General features: G+C 45.9%; 2 protein-coding genes across 4 annotated transcripts in view; both read right to left on the bottom strand.

The window, feature by feature from the left end:
* TMEM132B (transmembrane protein 132B) overlaps positions 1–20,561 on the bottom strand; it is a 368,394-nt gene that overhangs the window by 52,478 nt on the left and 295,355 nt on the right. For all 3 annotated transcript variants that reach the window (XM_081174744.1, XM_081174746.1, XM_081174745.1), the window contains one exon: positions 3,578–3,721. In XM_081174744.1, the coding sequence (XP_081030870.1) occupies positions 3,578–3,721 (144 nt within the window). The remainder of the gene's footprint in view (positions 1–3,577; positions 3,722–20,561) is intronic.
* LOC308576035 (uncharacterized protein) overlaps positions 1–20,561 on the bottom strand; it is a 476,523-nt gene that overhangs the window by 190,081 nt on the left and 265,881 nt on the right. The window lies entirely within an intron of this gene.

Genomic DNA, 20,561 nt, shown 5'->3' with positions numbered 1-20,561 from the left:
CAGAACCCGAGACCAGGGAGAAGAGACGGTGGAAGAATATTGGAAAAAGTTTAAAATCTATATATGGAAATAATGTAAAATTAATGAGTGTTAGAAAAATGTTGGAAGGGAATTATACGGCTTTAGTAGAAACTTTTTAAGGATTTAAGTATAAATAAGTATTATAGTATTAATGGAAAATAAGGTTAAAATATGTTAAGATAATTACATGACAGAAAATAGAGAAAGATGGAAAGGATTTGCTGAAACAATTAATAGAAATGGAATACAAAAAGGGAGGTGAGAGGAGGTCGATGAAACAAGGGAATGAAAGAGGATATTGAGATGGTATGATGTGTGTTTTTTGAATTGTTTTTGCTTTTGTTTTGTTTAATGTGTTAATGTTAATGTTGCGTTCTGTATTGTTCATATATTGTATTGTATTGTTTTTTCTTTTCCTTTTTTCTTTCTTTTTTCTTCTCTTTTCTTCTTTTTGTAAGGTTTAAAAGCAATAAATATTATTTTTTTAAAAAAAAAATACCCACCAGATGTTACTGGGCTCCCAACTCCCATCATCCCTGGCCACTGGCAGGAAGCAGTGGCAGTGATCTTACAATATTTCTTTACTCTATCTCTTCTGATCCAGGGTATTCTCAAAATCAATAACAGGGATCAGAAGCACTAGCTGACCTTTTCAATGCTCTTTGGGAAGGCAGGGCAAACGCATCACTTAATCACACCTTTATCCTGACTGTGTATACAGAAATGATGGTTTAACTGTCTCAGGAATGCACAGTCTACAGAAGGTTGGCACGCAAACACCTCCTTAGGATGGGGTAGAACAGAAGAAGCTGCCATAGATATACTGAGTCAGGCTGCTGGTCCATCTAGCTCAATAATATCTACTCCATAGGTCATCATCAACCAGTTGGGACCCACAGGTGGGTCGCAAGGCCATCCCAGGTGGGTCACAGGCAAAACTGTGGCCATGATGTGGGTCTCTAGCTAAGGTTCACCAGACCCTGTCTGGACTAGAACACGTTTTCTGATGAAACACCCATTTTATCCATTAGTGCTGCAATGTGGCATGGGCCTACTTCAATGAGATACCGTAGATTCTGGCGTATTAGGCGACTGGGTGTATGAGACGACCCCCCAAATTGGTAGCTGCCAATTTGGGGGGTCGACATATGCCCAGTCTTATATGCGGCAGCTTCGCTGGGCAGCGGCAGTGGGCAGCGGGCTCCGCGCCAGGACGAAGCCGCCCGGCGAAGCTGCCCAGCGATGCTGTCGGCTTTGCTAGGCAGCTTCCTCCCGGCGTGGAGCAGAGCCCGCCGCCCACTGCTACTGCCCAGCGAACCCATACCCAGCGTATAAGACGACCCCCAACTTTTTAGAGGATTTTCCGGAGTTAAAAAGTCGTCTTATACGCTGGAATCTACTGTACATTTTCTGATCAATCATTTGTTCCACTTTCCTGTAGTGAGGGAGCTCTATATGGAGGATTTGTTTCATTCTTTAGTCTATTTCTCTGGCTTCCTAAACTTCTCCTGGCATGGAATTTTGCTGAGGACTAGCATGTAGAAGTGTCAGCTGCAGTGGGGTAGCTTGGTTGCCATCAGAGAAGCAGTGACGGTAGGAGTCATTCATAATTTAGCACAGGTGGCATGCAAGCAGAGTTAACCCCTTGAACAGCTTGGGAGACATCTCCTAATGCCAGCAGGTGGAAACAGGTAAGGATTCTCAAGGAATTAAGCCCTTGTCAATTCCAGTACAAAGCAGAGATGAGTCAAAATTTCCAGGAAGGGACCCACCCACCCCTGCAAAATAAGTCTGATATTGTTGGACTACAACTTCAATTATCCCTGATCATTGGCCATGCTTGCTGAGATGGTGGGATGTGAAGTTCTGCAATATCTGGAGGGCCACTGGTTCCTCTGTCTCTGCCTTAGAAGCTACAATAAGAAGAGAGGGAGACTCTCCCCCCCATTTTTTGCAAGAAATTTTTATTTGTTTTTAAACAAATGCAAGAACCATTAAACACTTACAGATAGGTAGCCGTGTTGGTCTGCCATAGTCAAAATAAAAAAATTCCTTCCAGTAGCACCTTAAAGACCAACTAAGTTAGTTCTTGGTATGAGCTTTCGTGTGCATGCACACTTCTTCAGATACACACATTAAACACTTATCCAGCAGTACATCTAATTATGTTTCTTTTATCCATTGACTCTAGACATAAACTTACACATTCAACATGCTAACATATTACTTAATGCAATTTCCCCACTGTGAAGTATTGAGTGGTTGGTATAACAAGGTTTTGATTTGGGCCATTAACATCATTAAAGAAAGGGGTCTACATTTCTTGGAAGGTGTCTCTATTCATTATGCCTTTAATGCAATGGTAAGAAGCTTGGACATTGCTGTATCCCAAATACTATTTTCCCGTATTTTACTCAATAAAAGTTTAGATCACATTTCTTAGCTGCCAAATTCAAAGCTGCAAAATGACTTGGAGAATTTGCTGAACTTTCTTCCCTCCCCCATTGTTTCATTCTACTTGAACTCATTCAAAGTCTTTAAAAGTAAGGTGAGAAGGTGAGTTTCGGGGTCTGGTATAAAAACCAGAGCTGTCTATTTGAGAATGAATAATAGGCCAGCCCTAATATTTCCCAGCCCACTTAAGATCCCCAATTAATGATTCTCTGACAAAGCCTCTGCTACCTTTGAAGCCATCACCAGTCATATGTCAACTCAAAATAAAAGGTTAGACTGATGAGCATAAAATACAAAGAGGCAAGACTTGGAGGTTCAAACAGAAATCCACAGGGGACATATATGCCAGCTTGCAAATCATTAGCAGCATGAAATCCAGAAGGAAATGTCTGCTTCCGGAAGCTGCAAGAGTATTTAAAATAATTCTAGAGGAGTTCTGTGACATCTGGAGGTCCACAGGTTCCCCATCCATGCTCTGCAGCCCTGACTAGTTTTTCCACACATGGTCCTGGTCTGCACATGCAAGTGAATGTGCTGTGGGTGTGATAGCAGAGTCTTGAAAAGATTTCAGGTGGATGCTCACATTTTGAATGTTCTCCTGCAAGAACCCCCCCCCCCCCCGTGCAATTAGAAAATGAACACAGGAGGAAGAGGCTAGGTTGCAAACTTTACCTTTGATGTGCTAGCTTTTTGCACACACATCTTTTACATGATGGTGCTTTCCAAAAGCTGAATACCAGAGTCTGCATCACTACTTTCATTTTCCAATTTTCTTTTCCAACTGACAATGAACACTAAATGAAGACAGGGCATGGGCTTGTAGAAAGGTCATACTTCTGCAAACATCAGGGTATGTTGATACTACTCTCTTGTTTCTCAGAGGTCCCACTGCTGTTGGCACTCACCACTTGAGTTCATTGTTAGGAGTGATGATGAACAGGTAAATTCATGGAGTAAAATACCATCAATGAATAAAGGACCTCTATTTTCAGAGGCAGTGTTATCTCTCTGGATACCAGGTATAGGAGAAGGCCACCTTGGTCAGGCTCTTCTTGTGACCATCTCAAAGGCATCTGTTTAGAACTGGGGTGTACTTCCTTACCTTTATGACGTCTTCATCAGCTGATCTGCATTCGGTGGAACCAGACACATCTCTCACCGATCCATCTTCTTCAACGGCAACCACCTTTACTGGGACAGACACCGGCTTCCCCGTCAGGATGGCTGTGTTAAGGACTTCCGTGTCCTGCAGACGCACACAGCACATAAAGATAGCACCGTTAAAATCAACCTGACAACTTCACCCAGCTGAAGAGTTGTTGTCAGAAATTCGTCAAGATACTCCTTGGTAACCCCAGCCACCAGAGAGGTCAGACTTGTCTCCATCATAATCTGAGCAAGTTCCAGCAGCTCAGCACCACTCCCTTAACTCATAGTGGGAGTTGCTGCTCAGTAGGCAGATGTTGAGGGGCAACATAATGCTACTGATAATAGTAGAACTTGGGGTTATACTGTAAAGTAGAATGGTGGGATGCGGGTGGCGCTGTGGGTTAAACCACAGAGCCTAGGACTTGCTGATCAGAAGGTCGGCGGTTTGAATCCCCGTGACGGGGCGAGCTCCCGTTGCTCGGTCCCTGCTCCTGCTAAGTGCAAGTAGATAAATAGGAACCGCTCCGGGGGGGGGGGGAGGTAAACGGCGTTTCCATGCGCTGCTCTGGTTTGCCAGAAGCAGCTTAGTCATGCTGGCCACATGACCCAGAAGCTGTACGCCAGCTCCCTCGACCAATAAAGCGAGATGAGCGCCGCAACCCCAGAGTCGGTCACAACTGGACCTAATGGTCAGGGGTCCCTTTACTTTTACCTAGAATGGTGGGATATTCAGCACAGACAAAAAGGAGGACTTTTTCACATATCCTATTCTCTGTATCAATGGTCTGACTCAGCATAAGGCAGGGTTCAATATTCTTGTGATGGAGTTCCTCAGCTGTTCCCTGTTATGCTGCAGCACCACCACTACAGGTGGCCAGTAGCGGTACTGCAGCTACCAACTCAGCAGAGATCTTGTGTCACAAGGGGGTGATATAAAAGGGTGCATTGAACCCTATAAACCAATGATTTCAGCCTGGAGCATCAGCATGAGCAAACTCACAATTGGCCTCAGACTAAAAAAAAATGCTCAGGCTGCCACTCCCGCCTGCTTGCTTTTATCCAACCCTCCAGCTCTGTCATGTTAATGCAGCTTCTACCTTGATGCCTTCAAGCTATCATCCTCTTTGATTTCCAAATTTGCCTAAGCAGATAGGACTATAAAGCAATTCTCTTCTCCACAGGCATAATGGCCTAGTAAGCAAAGCCTTCATTTTCCTTGTCGGATTGCTGTGGCACCAACAGCACTGAAATGGAAAATGCTAATTTTAGCAAATATCCACACACACCCAAACCCCACCTGGAGATATCCTAGAGGCCACTGAGCCGTATACATCTCCTCTACCTTCTCAGATGTAGCGCACTAATGAGTCCATTAATGCAAAGTTCGCCAACGAGTCACCATGGATGCTGTTTGATTAATTACTTTAGCCATGCCACAACTGCGCTGACTGAGGCTTGCAAAGTAGCAGCACAAATCGAAGGGAGAGACTCTCCAAAGGCGCTTCAAATAAGCCATGTGCCCCAGAAAAGCAAAATTTGCAAATAAGACTGGATATTTTGACGATGCCACTGTTGGCAACTAATCTTGTGGGCCTCCCTTCTCTCATACTGTTGAGCTTCAAACACCCCCCTCTTCAGCTAGTTAGTTAGTCCTCACTTACATACCTCAATACTATATTTTTTTTGGGGGGGGGGAATTGGGGTGGGTAGGTTGGAGTGAGCAGGAGCATCAGCCCCTATTACTTACATAAGAACCTAAGAAGGGCCCTGCTGGTTTAAGCCAGTGGCCCATCTAGTCCAGCATTCTATTCTTGCCGTGCCCAAGCAGATGCCCAACGGAAGCCCTGAATGCACTCTGCACTGGTATTCAGAAGCATTCTGCTTCCAACATTATGTATGTATGTATGTACGCGGGTGGCGCTGTGGGTTAAACCACAGAGCCTAGGACTTGCTGATCAGAAGGTCGGCAGGTCGAATCCCCGCAAGGGGTGAGCTCCTGTTGCTCAATCCCTGCTCCTGCCAACCTAGCAGTTCGAAAGCACCTCAGAGTGCAAGTAGATAAATAGGTACCACTCCGGCGGGAAGGTAAATGGCGTTTCCGTGCGCTGCTTTGGTTCACCAGAAGCGGCTTAGTGATGCTGGCCACATGACCCAGAAGCTATACACCGGCTCCCTCAGCCAATAAAGCAAGATGAGCGCCGCAACCCCAGAGTTGGTCACGACTAGACCTAATGGTCAGGGATCCCTTTACCTTTACGTATGTAAGTATGTATGTATGTATTTGTAATCATTTTTATCCATCCTTCTCTTCAGGCAAAAAATAATAATAATAAAGGCTCTCAGTGTGACTAATATCAGGGAGAAGACCATTTTTGCTCTCAGGTTAACCATCTAGGAGACACAACACAAAAGGAAAAGAGGGAGGAGGCAAGCTCAGGTCTTAACTACAGAGAACCTGCAGTGGAAAAAGAATGGGGGGAAACTGGAGAGGAGCCAACAGGTCTTTTGGCAAAGCTCAAGGAGGAGGCTTGCAGGACACCCTTTTCTTTCACACACACAGCCTGATGTAATGGGTGCTGCAGGGTTAAGTAAGCAGTTAAGTTAGCAGTTAAGTAAGCAGCCTCACACAGCTGGTCTTTAAGGGATTTATATCCTGCCTTTGGATTGAATGATCCTCAAATCAGATTACAACAGATTGTAACAATCTCTGCCCACCCCCTTCTCTCTCTCTCTCTCTCTCTCTCTCTCTCTCTCTCTCTCTCTCTCTCTCTCACACACACACACACACACACTGTTGTAGTGTGATAGAGCCTCTTGCTTGCCTAGATGAAGAATGGAGATATGACTGCTGTTTGTAGAAACATCTGGCTTTGGTGGAACTGGAATGTAGCACTGGAAAGGAGTCACATGCCCTACTATAAGTTAGTCCAGGCATGGCCAAACTTGGCCCACCAGCTGTTTTGGGACTACAACTCCCATCATCCCTCGCTAACAGGACCAGTGGTCAGGGATGATGGGAATTGTAGTCCCAAAACAGCTGGAGATGCCTGAGTTAGTCTATTCATTGTTAAAACTCCATCTGCATGGGGGGGGGATTTCCTCTGGCTCCACCCACCAATGGCATGCAGCCCTCTGAAGGCATGCTTGTTTATTTCATAAACTATATACACCACTTGATCATAACAAAAACCCCTCAAAGCAGTTTGCAGGAAACCCTGGTGGCTTCCCATAAAGGAATGCAGCCCGCAGCCTGAAAAGGGTTCCCTGCCCTGTCTCCGACAGGAAATCCATGGCAGCCTACTAACAATCAGCAGAAATGTTGTAAGTTCCTCATAGCCCACAGTATAGAGTGTGAGAGAAACCGATCCATCAAACAAACAATTAAACGAGCTGAGGCACTGCTGCCATCCTCGCAGCATCAGTATCCCAAATATTTTTTATGACATTGCGAAAGTAGAACGTCACATGCTTTCAAATGCCTTCAGCTTGTGGGGAAGAAAAAGAGATTGTTCTTCATTGAAAAACGAAATAAAAAACCAGCTGCCTCTCTAAGGCGTGTGGGAGGCAGAAATTCAACAGCTTTTCTCAACAAGGAGACGCAGTGATGGGCACCAATTTGCCTACCCTGTGTGCAGTTTCTTCCTGATGTGCAACTATTAAAGGCTCTGCTGGAAAGAGGGAAAGAGAGAGAGATGCTACCCAGGCTGGATCAGGAAGAGGCTATAGCGCAGCTGCAGAGAAGGCCCCAGGATCTGGACCTCTGGCTGAAACCTTGAAGGCCCACTGCCAATCAGCCTAAATGAATGGGGACTTCAGACCCAGAACAACACAGAGGACTTGGCATTTGTCCACCAAAGAGGTGCCCTCACCCCAAAAGGGCAATGTGGTTTGTGAAAGAATGGGCTATGGATTTAAGGATCTGGAAATTTCAGGGAAAGGTGTGGAGTCAAATATTTCAGGAATGAAGAACTGGAGGAGAACTTGCTGGATCATAGAATTGTAGAACTGTAGAGTTGGAAAGGGCCACGAGAGTCATCTAGTCCAACTTCCTGCAATGCAGAAATCTTTTGTCCAACGTCAGACTCAAACCCATCGCCAACCCTGACATTAAGAGTGCAATGCTTTCCCAACTGAGCTATTAAGGACCATCAAAGGCCAGCTTCCTATTCTCACGTGGCTGACCAGATGCCAATTGGAATCCTGCAAGCCGGGCACAAGGGAAGTTGTGCTTTCCCCACTTGTGATTCTCAGAGATTGGCATCCAAAGGCACATTGCTCAGGCAGTGGAGATAGAACATAGTGATCCTGTGTCAGTGCCCGGAGGCAGTTGGAGGATGGATGGCGGCTAATGGATTGAGGCTGAATCCTGACAAGACAGAAGTACTGTTCTTGGGGGACAGGAGGCAGGCTAGTGTGGAGGATTCCCTGGTCCTGAATGCAGTAAATGTGCCCTTGAAGGGCCAGGTGTGCAGCCTGGGAGTCATTTTGGACTCGCAGCTGTCCATGGAGGCGCAGGTCAATTCTGTGTCCAGGGCAGCTGTCTACCAGCTCTATCTGGTACGCAGGCTGAGACCCTATCTGCCTGCAGACTGTCTCGACAGAGTGGTGCATGCTCTAGTTATCTCCTGCTTGGACTAGTGCAATGTGCTCTACATAGGCCTGCCTTTGAAGGTGACTCAAAAACTGCAATTAGTCCAGAATGCGGCAGCTGGACTGGTGACTGGGAGCAGCCGCCGAGACCACATAACACCAGTCTTGAAAGACCTACATTGGCTCCCAGTACGTTTCCAAGCACAATTCAAAGTGTTAGTGTTGACCTTTAAAGCCCTAAGGCCTCAGTCCAGTATACCTGAAGGAGCGTCTCCACCCCCATCATTCTGCCCGGACACTGAGGTCCAGCACCGAGGGCCTTCTGGCGGTTCCCTCATTGCAAGAAGCAAAGCTACAGGGAAACAGGTAGAGGGCCTTCTCGGTAGTGGCGCCCACCCTGTGGAACGCCCTCCCACCAGATGTCACTAGCCCGTCTAACATTTAGAAGACATCTGAAGGCAGCCCTGTTCAGGGAAGTTTTTAATGTGTGACATTTTAATGTATTTTTAATCTTTGTTGGAAGACGCCCAGAGTAGCTGGGGAAACCCAGACAGATGGGTGGGGTACAAATAATAAATTATTATTATTATTATTATTATTATTATTATTATTATTATTATTATTATTATTATTATTATCATGGCCAAAGCTGGCTCCCAGGCCACACCCCTCACCAGTCTTCCTTTGCATTCTCCTTGAGTTCTTCTTCTTCTTCTTCTTCTTCTTCTTCTTCTTCTTCTTCTTCTTCTTCTTTGGTATAGCAAGGCCAAGCAAAGGCCCTACCACAGCCAACTACTGACCACAGTCTGAAGACATTTCAATTACAGCCTTTCCTGGATCCTCATAGTCTTCACAGACTGTCACAGACAGCCCACGCCAAACCCCAGAGAGTCTATTCCTGGAGTCTTATCCAGTGTGACTTGGGATGTGTCTCTGAACTCCAAACATGCATCTTGCTTGCCTGGATGCAGGTCAGCAAGGGGTGGATGAGACTGTAGCAACCACCCGCCTACACGGAGGTGAAAACTCACATTAGTTGCTCTGCCTGCTTCTGCCTCTGGCCCAGTCTGCTCCTGCTGCATATGGCCCCTGGAAGGTTGCTCAGAAGAGAATGTGGCCCTTGAAGAATGTTCCCCATCCCCCAAGCAGACAATACTGGCATGGATGGACAGAGTCTGTCCAGCAGCGTCCTACATTCCTGTGTCTCATGTGTCCTACGCACCCTTTCACATATGATCCATAGCAGCTAAGTGGTTTAAGGAGCACCGCCTGTGTTCCAATTACTATTAGATTATCATGCCTAGAAGCATTTAAAACCATGCACTCAATTCCTTTCCTTTCTCCCCCTCCCCTAAGCAGAGCCATGCGCCCTCACCCTTCTACAGAGACATGTGGCTTAGCTTTCGGTTTCCAAGGTATTTAAACATCTGGCTAAGAGCTGACAGTAAACAGGGGACAAATGGTGTGAAATAAAAAGCTACAGGATGGCAACGTGTCTATATTTTACTTTATTTTTATCCTGCACTCCAGATGACATAAACCAGATGCTTTATGCTCCCCCCCCCAATCTGCTTTATGTTCATTGATGATTATGGGGTTTATTTCTACCCAGCTGTCATCCAGTGCAGAGGGACAGGACAAGATTGACTAAAACAGAAAATTAAAAGAAGAGGAAACACAGAATGCAAAATAGGAAACACGGCTATTTATTTATTAAGGTCATGGCTCATGGGTGACTTGAAGGATTAATCACCACAAGACAGGTGGTTTTGCATTTTCATAAAGTATTTAATACACCCCATAGAGATTCTCATTACCCACAGGGGGACATGGTATTTGTCCACCTGAGAGGTGATGAGAAGGGAAAGGAAGACTCACCCACCTAATCTGCAAAAGTCCAGGGGGCGGGTTGTGGCATTTGAACATTATGGAGAAAGATTTGGGGTGAAATCTTTTGGGCATTAAGATCAGAAAAAGAGCTTGCTGGACTGAGCAAAGGACTATCAGAGCCCAGCATCCTGTTGTGAGTCGAGAACTTGCCAACCGCTTGAGGATAAGAAAAACACAAGGACGCAGTATATTAGGTTAATGGGCTAAAAAAGGCCACAACTTTATTGATTACAGCATGTGAGTGGTATTGGCTTAGGCACTGGATAAAACAACAGAGTGTGACTCCACCCACTCAGGAAGGGGTGAGTCTAACAAGGGTTAACCACCAGTAGGAGGAGCCTGTCGATGCAAATACAACTGTAAGCTCCCCCTGATGTCACTGGGGGTCGTGCCATGGCCCTAGCCACGAGCAAGGGTGTCGGACAGGATCCACAACCACCAGATTCCTTTAACGGAATACCCAAAAAGTGGAGGGGTAGGTGATGGCCACACCCTGCCCTCCAATACACAAACATATGCCAATGCCTAACCGCCAATACCTGAAAAGTTGTGATGATTTGCTATGAGGTAGGCGAAAAACCAAGTGGCCGGTGCCAATTTGCCAGCTGGATAAAAATTCCTACCAGGCCCCTTGGGCAACCAAGGTGACCAACCACAGGTCCATTGTTGTTGTTGTTTAGTCGTTTAGTCATGTCCAACTCTTCATGACCCCATGGACCAGAGCACGCCAGGCACTTCTGTCTTTCACTGCCTTGCGCAGTTTGGTCAAACTCATGTTGGTAGCTTCGAGAACACTATCCAACCATCTCATCCTCTGTCGTCCCCTTCTCCTTGTGCCCTCCATCTTTCCCAACATCAGGTTCTTTTCCAGGGAGTCTTCTCTTCTCATGAGGTGGCCAAAGTATTGGGCCTCAGCTTCAGGATCTCTCCTTCCAGTGAGCACTCAGGGCTGATTTCCTTAAGAATGGATAGGTTTGGTCCATGGGACTCTCAAGAGTCTCCTCCAGCACCATAATTCAAAAGCATCAATTCTTCGGCGATCAGCCTTCTTTATGGTCCAGCTCTCACTTCCATACATCACTACTGGGAAAACCATAGCTTTTACTATACGGACCTTTGTTGGCAAGGTCCATAGCAAGGTCAAAAACAAAACAATGAACTAAAGGAAGGGTGGGTGGGTGATCCAACGAAACCCAGCAATGCAATGAGGGGGAAGCACTGCCGCGGCCGCATTTCAGTGGCTAAACTCCGCCCCCAAACCTCCACCCAATTGGTTGGCTGCCAGGGGGCACGGCAGCCGGGACAGCTGAGCAGGGGCTGGAACGCCCCCTGCCAAGGCGGGAAACGGCTTCCGCTCACAACTCCTCCCCTCTGGAAGGAGGAGAGGCTTTCTCACAGTGGCCAACCAAATGCCCATGGGAAACCCACATGGAAGACCTGAGCACAAAAGCCCTCTCCTCCTGTGGTTTCAAGCAGCTGGCAATCAGAGGCACACTGACTGTGTAGAGGGATCACAGCCATCATGGCTCATAGCCATAAATAGCCTTCTCCTCCACGAATTTCTCTAACTAACCCTCCTTTAAAACCATCCAAACTGATGACAATCACTATAACTTGTGGGAGGAAATTCCGTAGCGTTAACTGTCTGCTGTGTTTCAAAAGTATTTTCTTTCGTCTGCCATAAGAACAGAATTCAAAACGTCTGTTGAAGGAAAGCACAGCACCAAGGTGAATCCAGAGGAAGGGGGAACTGACAAGCAGCTCATTCTGCCTAGAGATTTGGGAGAAAATTTGCCTGGGTCACTGTTATCTTTCTTTCTATAACGAATTGCTTTCCATGAAATTTGTTGAAGTGATTACCAATAAAAAGTATCATAAAAAATCCATAAAAAATCATTAGGAATGAAAACACATATAAAAACAAGATCAAATCCAATGCTGATGCAGATTGGGATAATGATTCCTGCTAAAATGGCTTGTTGAAAATGGAAGGTCCTTAATAGGTGCTGAAAAAACAGACAGTGCCCTGTCTGCTATACAACAGGAGAGATCAGGCATCCCCAACCTGTGGCCCTCCAGATGTTTTGGGCTACAACTCCCATGATCCCTAACTAACAGGACCAGTGGTCAAGGATGATGGGAATTGTAGTCCAAAACATCTGGAGGGCCACAGGTTGGGGATGCCTGGGTTAGATGCTGCCACACCAAAGGCCTGATTCTGCATTGTCTGGAACAGCTCCCCCCCCTTCTGCCCCCAATGAGGTGGTATCTGTAAGGATCTTTCTCCTGCAGAGCACAACAAACCACTGCCTAGATAAGGGATGAGACAATCGTGGACCAACTTATACCATCAGTTCGCTCCAGACCAGTGCTGAAGTAACACTCAGACCCCTGCCTCTCTGAGAGCCTAAGCTCTTCTTGAATCTAGGCTCGCAGTGAGCTATCCATGGTCCTGATCTTTGGGGTATTTCAATGTCAACCTGCCTCATTAGCACACCTTGAACACAGCTATCCTTTGAAATGTGCACTTCCAGAAATTCTGCAATAGTTCCCCAACACCCAAACCGAAACAAAATGCATACAAAAATGGGAATATGTATTTACTTGCTGATGTTGACAAGAGCATATAAAAAGAGCCTGCTAGAATTAGGCCAGTGGCCTATCTAGTCCAGCATCCTAGACAGCCAGATGCCTTTGGGAAGCCCATATAATCTAATAATCCTCTAAATACCAAAGTATATGACAGGCTTAAAAAGAAAGCAAAAATTACAAGCAATAAAATAATAATAAAGTTTTTTTTAAAAAAATCTAATCTGCACATACCAGCAGCACTGCTGTTCCCTGAAGGTTTGTCACAAACATTTGTAACATGTGTCATGAACCGCAGATTGTTGACACATGTCACGCATCCACAGTGAGTGTGTGTTCTATAACATTGGTGCCACTATAACAAACGTGTTCTTCTGAGTATGTACAGGAACATGTGGAACCACCAGGAGGACCTCTTCAGATGATCTCAAATGACCAGAAAGGTTAATTAGAGGAAAGTGTGGGCCAAAATGCATGGTGTTAGGTGAAACTGCTTTTAAAAAATGTATAATTAGGTCAAATTGTGTTTAAAAATGTGGGTTTTATTGGAAGAAATGTGCATACAAATTGTCCTGCGAGTTCTAAGGAAGAATGTCAGGTATGGGAATTACTGAGGGAGTGTTGGTGGTGGGTAGAAATGCTACGACTGTGGTGGGCCAAGTGTTCGCAATCTTTCCCTTCCCTTTTTCACAATGGGAGAAATTTGGATAGAATGTCTTTTATATGCTAGATTCTTGTGTCCTGTCACCTCAATAGGCTGTAGATTGCCTTTTTTAAGAAATGGAAGAGAGCTTCTCAACCACCACCACCAAAAGGCGGGGGCACTACATGAAAATGCTATGATGCTGAAATTCGGCCGATGTGAAGACTTTACACAAAGTTGTTCTAGACAGATTATATTCAATAGACTGATCTGCACTAGAATCAATAGGGCATTCTGGAGGGTTTTGATTTGCATCTCTGCTCTTAGGAAAAATTAACAGATGAGTGAGCAGTAGTGTCCCTGTGCAAGCTTGCCATACTTGGTGGTCAAACATAAAACGACTAGAGGAGACAAACAGTAGAGATATGCCTCCATGTATTTTGAAGTGGGGAATGATATCCTGTTCCAACATGGCTAGCAGCCTGTGGAGTGCGGGAAAAGAGGAGTATGGGGCTGCAAGGATCAGGAATGGAAAACAAAGCTGGTCTGGCTCAGATACTTCAGGACCTGAGGCAGTTCCCAAAAACAGTAGTCATTGAAGCTCAAAATGGGACCCAATGACTATCGGAATTTAAACATTCCAGTGCTGGTGTAAGAGGTTTAACGGGGTGGCTTTCTCATATAGATTTGAGCACTGTGGCACCATTAATTGTTCGTGAGATTGTCCCTTTTGTATTCTCCAGCAGAAAATTGCTAAAGAGAAAAAATTCTTTTGTGGCTGATCTCATCTCCTGAAAAGTCTGAGTTGGCACTTTCAGGTTGGAACTCTGATATCTCTTTTACCACTAACTCTAAGTAGTGTACAGGCGTCCAAAACCCCATGAAAAGCACCCTCTGCTCTTATTAAATGAAATTATGGGTGCAGACAAGCAGATTCTGTTCAGCTTATCCAGGATGAGAAGAAAAGACTCTGCATGTATGGAATATTCAGGAAACACTGTATGTATGGAACTCCACCCATACTTTCAGAGTGACTTCATCTTGACCCTGTAGGTTCCAGGTCCCAGAGGTGAGCCAGAAAGCAAAGTAATCTTGTTTCAACCCTCAGAGGCCATGACAATTTAAGTACAAAGTGCACTTTGAACATGAAATTCTCTCCAGTCAAGTGGGAGAAGGCAACTCAAGTTGTAGCCGCCATTCCAGAATAATAATTATCTTTGTGTTTATTCCTAATTCCTCCTCTGAACACGACTGCATTAGCACTTCAGCTGGGCTCTTCTTAATTACAACTGTAACCTGCTAATAGTGTTTCTTTGTTGTCTGAGGGAATCTACTTCTTATTCAGCCTTGGCTAAATTAAAATTTAATACAACATCAGGTCGCAACAGAACTAGGAAGCAAATGACAGCTGTTTAATTAAAACCTAAAGCTGATTAGATGGCACCACCGAGAGGAATACTCCAGAGGAAGAGTTGAAGGCTACAGAAACTCGCGGCAGGGGATAATGGCTCTATTTAAGTCCCCATGTATGGCCAGAGACAAAACTATTATCAAATGGCTGAGATGGTCAATTGGGGGCAGAAGGTCTACCAAAAGCTTGTTGGGAATCCAGTTCAAATTGTGATTGCCTCTCCCATTCTCCATTAACAAGCTGGAAGCCTCAGCCAAGAGTTGGGATTATCGGCAACAACTAAATGGGACATTAATGAAGCTACTTTATTAAATCAGTGAGTGTGGCAGGAAGCCCAAGTAATTAGGGTTTATAGAGTGTTACCAAATGAGGTGGACTGAGCCACACTGACAAAGAGGCAGGGAGAAATAGCTCCTTCTCAAAGCAAACTTTGCCTGACACATAATATCCTAGATTGTGGAGCAGGGTCATGGCTCGGTGACAGACCACACAAGGATGGTCTCAATCCTCAGCCTCTCTAGGTAGGGCTACAAAAGGTTCCTGCCTGAAATTCTGAAGAGTGGCTGCCAGTCAGGGCACAGAGGACACAGGTTCCCCATGCCTGCTGAAGACATTACTAAGCCAAAATGACCAATGTTCTGGCTTCACAGAAGCTTGTTGTTATTTAATTCAGAACTTTTCTCAGAACCATGAGGACTAGAACCTTGCTTAATTTGGGGAAAACAGCCACAGCGGGCTCTACTTATAAGGATGTCCTCTCTATCTGGCCCTTGGGACACTCTACAGCCCTTGTCCCTCCTGGCTGGCAATGTGTCATTGAACTGTGATTATGCCTCTTCCTTCCCCAGGTGGAGTGTGTGTGTGTAGATTGGAAACCTCTGGATTTTGCACGGCTTGTATATAACTTACTGTACAAAGGTAAGATTCACATCAGTTGCTACATGCAATTTTGTCTCCGGCCTTTCTCACCATTGGCATGCAGTCCCTGGAGGATCACCCATAAGGCTATGCAGCCCTCAGTTCACCACCCCTGGAGCAAGGCAGTAGAGGATGCTACAATATCTTGGTCACTCTTATTACTGGTTGTGTGCCAGCAAGGAGGACTAATGATGACCCTGTAGGTCCCGGGGGTTAACAATCGGCCCCCTAAAGGGGTGTTGACTTTTGCTGTTGCTCAGTTAAGCCTATTTCTGACACAAGCCCCAGATACTGAACAAGGAAATCAGCAAATTGTTATCTTCACAGTACCTGTCTCTGTTTCTAGTATACTTGGCTACCCCATGGACCAAATGGACTCTTGGCTTGGCCATTCATTACTTGTCCCATCTACCAGCACACCAAAGTCTTCTGATGCAAGCACTGCTTCTGCCTGCTGAGATGGATGTCCAAGACTGGGTTTTTTACATTCCATGTTAAGAGGTTAATGCAAACACACTGTGGTCCAGTCAACCCAGCAGAAAACAATCTGCCATAAATTAGGAAGAAAAGTGAGAGGCCACCTTACGCAGCTGACAAATGCTACAGCTAAATGCCTTTTGGCATTTACTTGGAACAACTGTCTTTGCCAAAGAAGGCACTGAGCCAATCCATTTGTCTGCGGAAGAGAGTCCCTTTATTGTTATTCCTCTGCCTCACTCCTGCCCTGATGGCCCACCTTTCGAAAATAATTCTGTAAAAACAGTGATGGGGCAACCTTTAGCCTTCTAGATCAGTGTTTCCCAACCGGTGTTCCGCGGCACACTAGTGTGCCGTGAGACACCGGCTGGTGTGCCGTGGGAGGGAGGCGGGCGAGAGGCGGCGGCGAGAGGCGGCAGGGAGGATCCGCGTCGAGCCGGGGCGGCTCCGCGGTGGTCGTGCCGAGCGGCGGGGCAGCGCGCGCAAAAGGGAGGAGCGCGAGACAGCGGAGGAGGAGGAGGCCGGCATGTCCGGGCAGCAGCAGCAACAGCAGCAGCAGCAACTCCCGGCGACGGCTCCTCCTCCGCCCGCTATCGCAGCCGCCGCCGCCTCAGCTGCCGCCGCCGCCTCAGCTGCCCTCGCTCTGCTGCCTCCTCCCACCCCGGCAAGGGGGAGGGAAAAAACTTTCATTTTTGTGCGTCCCTCCCGGCGTGACGCTGCGCGCTGACGTCACGGGGGCGGGGCTTTAATGGTGGTGTGCCGCGAGATTTTTTTCTGGTAAGCAGGTGTGCCGTTGCCCAAAAACGTTTGGGAAACACTGTTCTAGATGTTGGTGGGCTCTGACTTCCATCAGCCCCAGCCAGCATGGTCAATAGCCAGAGGTGATGCAATGTGAAGTCCAGCTTCACCTGGAGGGCCACAGGCCACCGCTGGTGCTCACTGAGAGGCCAACCATAGGTGGAGCCTGAGCCAGTGACAGCCAAAGCCACCTAATTCTAGTTTTGTCCACACCCTCCTTCCTGCTGAGTTCTGCAATGGGCAACAACACTGAGACTAAGGAGGAAGAGAAGCTGAGAGTCAGGGCACCTTTTAGACTTGTAAGTAAGAAGGCTGACACATGGGAGTTGGTTGAGCACAGACTAGGGTTGATGGGGCAGTACCCCACTTGCCCTAACAGGCAATCCTCCACTGGCCACTGGTTCTGCAGTCCTGGTGTAACAGTGGGTGGGAAGGGAAACTCCCAGAAGTCACAGGCCAGCCTTTCTAAAGGCAAGTCCTTAAAATGAAATTATAGTGGAAGATTGTGTTCATCCCTTCTTTTTCTGTATCAATTATTCACTGCTTTATTCCCACCCCCACCCTGCTCTGATCAAAGGGCAAGGCAGTATACATCTGATAAGTGAGCTTAATATCTAAATTAGATGCTTTGCTACAATGATTACAAGCCCCCATAATTTCTCTAACACACTTTCTCTTCCTGCTTGGATGGAATGGTATTTCCAGGATTTCAAATACATATTAATGAATGACAATCACAAGGACTATGTTTATTTTCTGCCACGCAGGCCACAGTGACTCAGATGGAATTTTTCTTTTAAGGGGTGGGGGAAACTTGCCATTTTGGCCTCTGTGCTCAAGACAATTTACTCTGGAGGGCCGCCAAGGAACAGTTTAAAGGTTGCAACTTCCATTGCCAACAACCGTGGAAATGTTTAAGTGAGATGAGGCATTTATAAAGCGTGAAGCAATACTTCCGAAACAGCGGTGAGAGGCGGAATCATCGACTTAATTGCCGTACATTCACACTTGACATTGTCTATGGAGGGAGTGAGAAATCAACCGGGGAGGGGGCATGAGTCAGTCAACGGCAGCACATCAGTACCAAACATTAACATAAGAGCCCTGCTGGGTCAGGCCAGAGACCCACCCACTCCAACATCCTGTTCTCACTGTAGTCAACCAGATGATGATGGCAGGCCTGCAGGCAAGGTCTGGCTGCAGTTCTCCCCATTTGTGATTCCCAGCAACAGGGGTTCCACCTGCTTCCAAAGATGGAGGTAGAACATAGGCTTCATGGGTAGTAGCCACTGAGAGCCCTATCCTCCATTCATACGTCTAATCCTCTTTTAAAGGTACCCATCTGGAAATCTAGCATTTCGGTGACGCAGTTGTCTTTACAGCACCCTGAGCTCCCTTCTAGTTGCTGTGCCATGCCAGCTCTTAAAGTACCTCCAGTCTGTTCATGGCTTACAGGTGGTAGATTATCTCTTCTTCTTCTGCACCATGTGTTTGACCAGGAGGAAGAATATGAAATCCTATTTTATCTTGGGGTCTATATTTCGCAGCATATGTTAATTGCTAATATGCCACGGCTAAATCATCTTCATTATCCAAACTTAGGCTTCCCCCTGGAATAATATTAAATGTGGCTCACAAGTTCTACTGAGGCGGAAAACTGAAGGTAGAACAATTATACCATCTCTCTCTCTCTCTCTCTCTCTCTCTCTCTCTCTCTCTCTCTCTCTCAGTGTGTGATTTAATATTAATTTTCTCTCACAGGATAAATCCGCCCCTACCTGATATTCCCTGGGGAATCCTAATGGGAAGTAAAGCTGTTACGCAGGTAGATGCATGGTGGGGGAAGGACTGACCTTTAACTTTGAAATGATAGCCTGCAGGATCTGGACTGTCCCATCTGTCAAAATGGATCACTGTTAATAATGAGGTACAACTCAGAACAGTTAATATGCAAAGAAACCAGCTGGAGAGGAGAAAAAGAAAAGTTAGGGGGCAGAAGGGAAGGGAACTTCTTTTATTTTCTTCCCAGAAATTGTGATTTCTTCCAGAAATGATCTCTTCTTTTACAGTGCACCTTAAAGGAATAAGCATTAATTCAAGCAAATTTTCTGGTGGCCGGATATACCCATAATCCAGCTCTCTTTGGATAAATGTCATATGGAACACAGAGGTGGTTGGACCACTTGTGTGTATATACCGGGTGTGGGGGACCTTTTGCCCCCATCAGCCCCAGCAAACATCACCAGGGATGATGGGAGCTGTAGTCCAGCAACATCTGGAGGGCCAAAGATTCCCCACAACTGGTACATACCATAATTCAGTGCAATATCAGGCAGAGAAACCAGTTTTCCTAAGAATCTCAAATCAAGCAAGTTTCTGGTCCTTACTGACATAAGTAAGTTGCACGTGAGCAACGCATGCTGAAATCTCAGCAGCCACAAGATTCCCTGTGACTGAGAGTGTTGGTTTAGTGTCCTGCATTTCTCCACATCATCATTATAAGTAGTAGATGCCTAAAGGCTTTCCCATATTATGAAAACTGTGTCTCCTCTTGGTTGGAGGATGTGTAGGGAAAGTGGTTCGTTCATTCATGTGTGGTAGGAATGTAAGGAAAGCCAAGAATTCTGTGCCCTCAACCCTAGATGTAAACAATGCTTATTAAAATGGACCATGCAAATTCTCTTTGTATCACACTAGTATTATTTATTAAATTTGCTGATGACTTTATCTTGCCCAAAGCAGCCCAAAGCAACTTACAAACAAGCAAGCTGCTTGTCTCAGTACAGAGCCTGTGTTCATCCACTGAAGAATTTTAATTGTGTTTTCCCCACCTTCCAAATGCAGAGTCCACATAGGAACATCATTTTCAGTTTCCTTCTCATGACAAATTCTTCCTTCAACCATGACTTGTTTGTTTTCCCATAGAGCCTGAAGACTTTTTCCAAAACACACATGCTGAACAGCTCTTTGCTTGTTCAGTCCTGTCTCTTCTCCTTCCCAACTTTTTTTTATATTAAGAATGACCTCAATCTTGCTTGAGTTCAAAATGAAGTCCCACTATTTTATTATTATTATTATTATATCTCCCTGCCTGTAATTCTCAGGAAAGACTTCATCTGTTTCTTTTGGAAGAGCCTCATTTTGACATCCTACTTCAGAGGACGTGCCTGTTGCTTTTGTTACCTGAGGCTATTATTTGAGCATTGATGGGATTTTGCAGCCAGGTGTTCCCTTAAATTAAAGCCACTTGCAAAATAGTGCAATCCTATGCCAATATCTGCTGGGATGAGCAGTTTAGGATGCAGACCATCTCTGGCTCAGCCGGCCATTAAGTCTCCAACCCCAGCTCAGCCAAAGATACACTGGCTTAACTTGCTTAGCCACAGCCCTGTTGGCTGAGCAGAGGCTTCTGTAAGTCCCCAAAGAGGGCATTCTGGGGCATGGTGTGGTGGGACCAGAAAGGGGGGAACTAAGGCTGGACCCTAAGTTGGTTCAGCTTGGTCATATGGCCAGGCAACCTGGCTTAAAACACTCTTTTATAGGCTTGTTACTCTCTGCCAAGTTTAGGCACAGCACCATCAGCAACCCCACTGCTGAACAGAGTTTGGATGTGGTGTAACC

This window comes from Podarcis bocagei (assembly GCF_964188305.1).
Source record: "Podarcis bocagei genome assembly, chromosome: 16".
NCBI classification, from domain to species: domain Eukaryota; kingdom Metazoa; phylum Chordata; class Lepidosauria; order Squamata; family Lacertidae; genus Podarcis; species Podarcis bocagei.
Note: the sequence above shows the minus strand (reverse complement) of the source record. Positions and strands in the feature narration are given on the sequence as shown.